This window comes from Clupea harengus, chromosome 13 (assembly GCF_900700415.2).
Source record: "Clupea harengus chromosome 13, Ch_v2.0.2, whole genome shotgun sequence".
Taxonomy (NCBI): Eukaryota; Metazoa; Chordata; class Actinopteri; order Clupeiformes; family Clupeidae; genus Clupea; species Clupea harengus.
The window spans coordinates 17,696,168-17,703,667 of NC_045164.1; the positions used below are offsets into that span (position 1 = coordinate 17,696,168).

Below are 7,500 nucleotides of genomic sequence, written 5' to 3' on the forward strand. Positions count from 1 at the left end.
TCACTTTAGAGAGATGTTTGTCAAAAAAGATAATTTTATGTTAATATGGTACTTTTTTTGTGTAGGTATACTCAACAGTTATTTGACCAGATTTTTGTTCCTAATAATGTTGCTGTGGCCATGAGGTTAAATGTTTACAATTTCAATAAGGTTAATGTGATGTTTGCTTTCTCAGTAGTTAAAATGCAACACCTGGATTTGTGTCATTAGTAATTATACAGATAAATCCTCGGAAAAAGTGGTATAGGGCATTGCTAAAGTAGACGATGCCATGCAATGTTTAGTATTCATGATGTGAGCAATTTACTTATTCATTAACTTTCAATTGAATGTTGGTTGCCACTCTCTAATTGAGTTCGTTTTATTTCCTTCCTCTATTACGCAGAGTTATAAGAGTTAGTGTGCGGAGTTTTAAGAGTCAGTGTGCGGAGTTATAAGAGTCAGTGTGCGGAGTTTTAAGAGTTAGTGTGCGGAGTTATAGGAGTTAGTGTGCGGAGTTATAGGAGTTAGTGTGCAGAGTTATAAGAGTTAGTGTGCGGAGTTATAGGAGTTAGTGTGCGGAGTTATAGGAGTTAGTGTGCGGAGTTATAAGAGTTAGTGTGCGGAGTTATAGGAGTTAGTGTGAGGAGTTATAAGAGTTAGTGTGCGGAGTTATAAGAGTTAGTGTGCGGAGTTATAAGCTCCCCTAATCACTTTCAGTGTCTTTTCCATTGACACCCACTGGCCGACTCCCCACCCAGCACAATCACTATCCAATTGAATGTTTCCAGTCCGTAATAAAGTCTGGAGATATACTGTATGATGGCAATAAGTCTGGAGATATACTGTATGAGGGCAATAAGACTGCAGATATGCTGTATGATGGAAGTTCTAGGCAAATATTTTCACTGAAGCAAAATCATTCCTGGTCAAGGTTAGTATTACAAAAGTATTTTTCTCTCGTACACATGCATACAGAGAAATGCCCTCACAGCATTCATACACACACTCTCTCACTCCCTTACAGATACTCACACACACACTCTTTTTTACTCTCTTACAGACACACACACTCTCAGTCTCTGTCTGAATGAGGTGAAATGAGCTTTATTGGTATTGCCAAAAATCACTCTATTACCAAAGCATTTCTAATTATACAGGTAATTGGTATCTAATTATACAGGTAGTTGGTATTAGACAAAAACAGAACGACAGTATGCGTGTGTGTTTGTGTGTGTGTGTTTGTGTGTGTGTGTGTGTGTTTGTTTCACTGATGAAGTGACTCCCTTTCTCAATGGTAAGCATATACATGTCTTGCTGCCACTCTTCCACTATCTTGTACCTCATCAAAACAGTACTCTTAGAATTTTATTATCTTCATGTTTTTGAGAGTCTGTGTACATCATTCTAAATTTAGGAAAGAGTTAGTTCAGAATTTCTTTAATTCGGCAGCATTCACTCTAAAAGTGGAACCCTGTTTCTAAATCACGCCTTGGCTGCAGTGGGGGCACAGCTTGTCTTCTCTGGGCAGCCAGGTTTGCCTGTGTCTGCCCTTTCCAATGGCCAGGCTGTGGTTGCTTAGGCTGCACCAGGTCAAGGTTTTCCTCAGCCTGATATTAGTCACTGTAGACAGGAAGTCTGTCACAGTGTACTTTGAAGTCCATTTTGTCTTTTTGTTGTTTCCGTCCGGTACATAAGATCATATTGTTTTTCTCTGTTTATAATTTGTAATTGTTTATTGTTTATAATTGTTTGAGCAAGGATTTCACAGTCCTGAGTCTGGCTCTTGTATTTGTGAGGTCATTCTCATTAGTCATATGAGTGTGTGTGAGCCTCGAGACTTTGTTTGTACACTCATCTCTTGGCTTTTCAGGGCTCTAAAACAATGAGGGTTGGGGTCACTTGTTTTGAGATGTTTCCAGAATTTGACGGGTCTTTTTTCATAGTTAATTAATGAAGGGGATTGGCCTAATTCAGCCCTGCATGCATTGTTAGGTGTGTTCCTCTGTACCTCTAACTGAACTCTGCATGCAGGGTTTCTACTGGGTGTTTGTCCCATTTTTCAAATCCTTTGTACTAATGAAGACCCCACACTTCACTGACATACAATGCCAATTGTTTCCATAACTGATTTGAATATTTGGAACCAGATTCTAATTGGTATGTCAAACTTGATTTTTAAATTTGTAATGCCCTTCTTGATTTCTCTTTCAAATGTTTCCCGACATAGTACCAGTTCATTGCCATTTGTACTGATTTTCAGTGTTGGGTACAGTTCCCTCCAGAATCATTGGCACCCTTGCTAAAGATGAATGACAAGGCATATGATTTTTTTTAACTTGATCAATTATTAATCTTAATATTATTCTGAAAATAGAAAAAAAATATCTTCTCTTTTTTGAGGTATATATTATTAATATAGGTATTGAGTATAGTCTTAGAAATAAAGCAACCATTAGATCATTTTAATTTTTTTTAAACAAAATCACATATGTAACAACTATTAGCACACCAAGAAATTTTAATTAAAGAAGTATGATCCCATGCACATTTAACAAATTCTAGTTGGCGTAAGTGTTGAATTTTAAAGCAGTCATCAATGATTTCCTGTTTAAGTGGGGTACAAAGATGAGGTGACACGGGGTCCAATCCTTAGTTATCCATCACCATGGGAACGATTCAAGAGCATTCCGTTGCATTAAGGCAAAAGTGTGATGACTTGAATGGACTTAAACAAAAATAGCTGCTAGAATTAAAATGCCCATGTCAACGGGTAGGGCAATTGTTAAGATGTTTCAGAAATTCAAAACAGTCATGATACAGCCTAGAAGAAGATGCAAGGCAATTTTGTTAGCAGCCACAGGGAGGAAGACGGTCAGAGAAGTAAAAACATTTCAGAATTGGAGTTTTGGTAGGGAGTTTTGGTTACCATATCTCCAAATCAACCGTAAGACTTCACCTTCATGCCAACAAACTGTTTTGAAGGTGAGCTGGAAAGAAGCTTTTCATCACAAGCAAAAGCGCTTGGATTTTTCCAGACGCCACTGGAACTTTAACTGGGACAGGGTGCTGTGGTCAGACAGAACAAACATTGAGCTCTTTGACTACAAATGCTCATGGTGGGTTTGGCATAGAAATAAAGAAGCACCTAATATCAAGCGTTAAATATGGTGGAGGATCTGTGATGTTGTGGGGCTGTGTCTCCTACAAAGGCTCTGGCAGTATTGTTCACACACATGGCATAACGGATTCTAGGAAGTACCAGGTTTAAATCCAAATGTGGCTGCCTCTGCCAAGAAGCTCAAACTTGGTCATGGTTGGATCTTCCAGCAGGAGAATGATCCAAAGCTCAAAAATATTTAAATGAACACAGAATCAAGCTTTTGCCATTGCCATCCCAGTCCTCTGACCTAACTCCAGTTGAAAACCTGTGGGTTGAGCTCAGGAGGAGAGTGCTCAAGAGAAGACCCAGGACTCTGTAAGATCTGGAGAAGACTCCGCATTGAGGCATGCTCAGGAAGCCCTTCTGTGTTCTAAAGTCTTATAAGACATGACAAGAGAAGACTCTGTGCTGTTCTGTTGGCAAGAGGGGGTTGCACACACTACTAAACAAAGGGGTGCCAATAATCATGTCCAACATGGTTTTCAGAATGAAATGTATTTTGTTATCACCTGTGACCTTTTTTCTTTTGGCAATGGGCTCATATGGAATTTATGTATTTAATGTATTTGCCAAGTAAAGACAACAGTTGATGTTATTTTGGAACACTAAGGGGATTTTCATCAGCTTTTTTCTCTCATATTTTATGAGGGTGCCAGTAATTCTGGAGGGTACAGTATGTGGATTTTTTTGGCATGTTTAATTGTATTTATTGTATTTGTATTGATTTTCTGTATCTGACATTTATTTTTTTCGGTTTTTCTATTACTGTTTTCTTTGGGTTAATAGTGAGGGCCCAGGTCTGACAGAATGTGTGCACGACATTTAGGTTCTGCTCTACACCCTCTTCTGTCAAGACATTTAGGAAGTTATGAGTGAGACAATTAAGTTCTGCTCTACACCCTCTTCTGTCAAGACATTTAGGAAGTTATGAGTGAGACAATTAAGTTCTGCTCTACACCCTCTTCTGTCAAGACATTTAGGTTCTGATTTTGATTTTATCTTGGTTTACATATTTTTCTATTCAGGTGGTGTTGTAGGGTGTAAAAATGGTCTGATGTTCTACATTCTGGTAAAAATACAATTGAACTTCTACTCAAGGCATTGTGCTAAATAAAAAAGGTTTATGATTCTACTGTTTAAAATGCTGCAAAATACGTATACAATTAAAAAGGTTTATGATTTTACTGTTTAAAATGCTGCAAAATAACTTCCTCAAATTACTGCCCACGAAGATGCCTTGTAGTTATTAGGGTCAAATTTGTATCCACTCTTGAATATGGGTGTAATGAGTTCTTCATTCCAGATTTGAACACTCAGAATCAAGTTGAACAGTTTTAGAATGGCCAAATGAAGTACCAGTAATGAGGGACTCTAAGGGTTTTTGGTATTTATTTATTTATTGTGTTTTCCAAAATGTTTGGGCAAATTTGGGTTTGTTCTGAGTTCACGTTGCATTTCTCTTTCTTTCTCTCTCTCTCTCTCTCTCTCTTTCTTTCTCTCTTTGACGTGCTCTCACACACACACAAATACACACACACACACACACACCCACATGCCCCCTGCATTGTTGTGTGTCTGCAGGCTGTTTGGGCTCCTGATGCTCAGTGTGAGGGCCAATGGGCAGATGAGTGAGCTGGGACTAGATCATTCCGCACTGTTTCCCTCATCCTAAAACACACACACACACACACACACGGCTAAATTAAACACGCACGCAAGCACCATTCAACTCAACCTCAAACCAGACACATGTACATCGTACATAACTTAACTCGGCGAGCATGACAAACACACACACACACACACACACACACAAACTTGCTCTCTTCCTCTCTCTCTCTCTCTGTCCACCCCCCCCCCCCCCACACACACACACATACTCTCTCTCTCTCTCTCTCAAACACACACACACACCCACACACTCACCATTTAACTCTACCTCAAACACACACACACATCAGTTCAGTCAACATCGCCCCGTACAGTAGTAATCAAAGTGCATTAATTAATACATATATACACACACAGACACACACGACCACCTCTGGACTGCTATTTTGTATATCTTGATTATGGCCCTGTGTGTGCTTGTCTTAGCATCTGCTGCCGTGTGTTTATGTTTGATTTGTGTGTGTGTTGGTGTTTGATGTGCGTGTGTGTGTGTGTGTAGGTTAGAGGTGGAGCAGCTGACGGTAGAGAGGGCTCACCTGCAGGAGAGTGTGGAGAAGCTGAAGGCTCGCTGTCACGACATGGAGGACCAGTGTGTTCAACACGGCAGGATGCACCAGCGCATGAAGAAACGGTACACACACACACACACACACACACACACACACACACAAACACACTCTTACACATACACCCACAATCATACACACACACACACACACACACACACATGAATCAGAATTATTTTTAATGGCCAAGTATATTTACACATACAGGAAATTAACTTGGTGTGGTATGAATACATACATTTCCAAATCTCTGTCACAATCGTAACCCACAAACATACTGTCTGTACAGACTCACATGCCCTCTCACAGTTGTGCGAAATCATGCCGTCACAGGCACACACACACACACACACGCACACACACATACATACTCACTCACAAATGTAAGAACAAATAGGCATACACAAGTGTCACTTTGCAGACACTTATCCAGACTCACTCTCTCTTACACACACACACACACACACACACACACACACACACACACACACACACACACACACACACACACACGTGCGCACTTACTGACATTCTCACACATATATGGTCATATAAACATATTCCCACCTTCACAAATTCACTCTCAGCACACACACACACACACACACACACCTGTGTTAGACCATTACAGACAGGTGGGCCAGATTTACTATTTATCACAACTGCATAAGGCATGGTCAGGAATGTGTGAGTGTGTGCATATACATGTGTGCTTGTGTGTGTGTGCACGTGTGTGTGTGTGTGTGTGTGTGTGTGTGTGTGCGCTGAGGGAATGGGCCTCTGGCGTGGTGCCCGGTGGAGAGAGGGGTGCGTGGGCGAGCGGGCGTGGGTGTCTCCGCGGTAACGAGCGGCCGAGAGGGGGCCTCCACTGGGAAGCCAACATCCTTCTGCTCCACCAGCATAACACTACATATTGTTCAACACCCACGATGGCACAGACAGGCAGAGAGAGACAGAGAGGGAGAGAGAGAGAGAGAGAGAGAAAGAAAAAAAGAAAGAAAGAAAGAAAGAAAAGTTTTCAGGCTCACACCTGCCTGGTGTTTAGTGTGAAGAGTTCTTTCTTTCACTTTTTCTTTTCTTTTTCTCTCTCTCCCCTTTTCTTTCTCTTTCTCTCCTCCTGTCTCTCACACCAGTTCTGCAGACTTTAACATTTGTTTCTCTTCACACTGAGGTGTGTGTGTGTGTGTGTGTGTGTGTGTGTGTGTGTGTGTGTGTGTGGGTGTACTGCAAGAAGTAAGTGCTTTGGTGAAAGGATTGGGAATTGGGAGGCCACCTCTGCTGTCTAAGGCCTATGGCATGCAGGTCATATTATATACATATACATATACATATAGATATAGGTTATATTATATAGATATAGATATAGGTTATATTATATAGATATAGATATAGGTTATATTATATAGATATAGATATAGGTTAGTGTGTGGGAGACTGTTAGCATAGACAGATGTTGAAGGCAGCTCTGAAATAAGGAATTTTCATTTCAAGTGAAGTTGGAATTTTTAATATCAAGTGAAGTTGGATTTATTTATGTATTTTTCAATTATTTGATTAACTTATTGTCCCTGTACCTTGTTCTCTCTTCCTTTTGAGACCTTGCCATTCATGATATTTTTTACTTCTTAAAGGCACAGTTCTCCCAAAACCAAAGACTATAAAATGACCTATTATCATGCCGTACTAATAATTAATATTATTTATATATTACCATTATCTGCTAATCATTATCATTATCTATTATCAATGTCTACTATTTTTCATGCGAGTAGAATACTCTGTTTGGTTGATTTTTATTTTCTTATTCTTCCGTCCAGTGAAGGTAAATAGTGACTATTGCACATACTGCTGTGCATTCTGGATCACTCATTGTGTGCTATACTGACAAGCAAAACCTAAACATGGGAGTGGGACTATCCCTTTAATAATAGTTATATGAATTTAGATTACGTTAATGATATATGTGTATATATATATGTATTTTACATTTTTTTATTATTGGTTTACTCACCTTGGTGGTGTTGTTATTGATCAAACAGTCGGGCTGCTAGTTGAAGTGGTCCAGGTCAGTATGTCCTCCCCTGCCTCACTCTGTGTTTAGTGAATGGATCACTGGTGCTC

The 7,500-nt window shown here is 39.8% G+C and overlaps 1 protein-coding gene across 1 annotated transcript in view; it reads left to right on the plus strand.

Moving 5' to 3' along the window:
- Window positions 1-7,500, plus strand: part of sdccag8 (SHH signaling and ciliogenesis regulator sdccag8) — a 66,823-nt gene that overhangs the window by 39,306 nt on the left and 20,017 nt on the right. Inside the window, exon 16 of the mRNA XM_031579104.2 lies at window positions 5,313-5,444. Coding sequence (XP_031434964.1) covers window positions 5,313-5,444 — 132 coding nt within the window. The remainder of the gene's footprint in view (window positions 1-5,312; window positions 5,445-7,500) is intronic.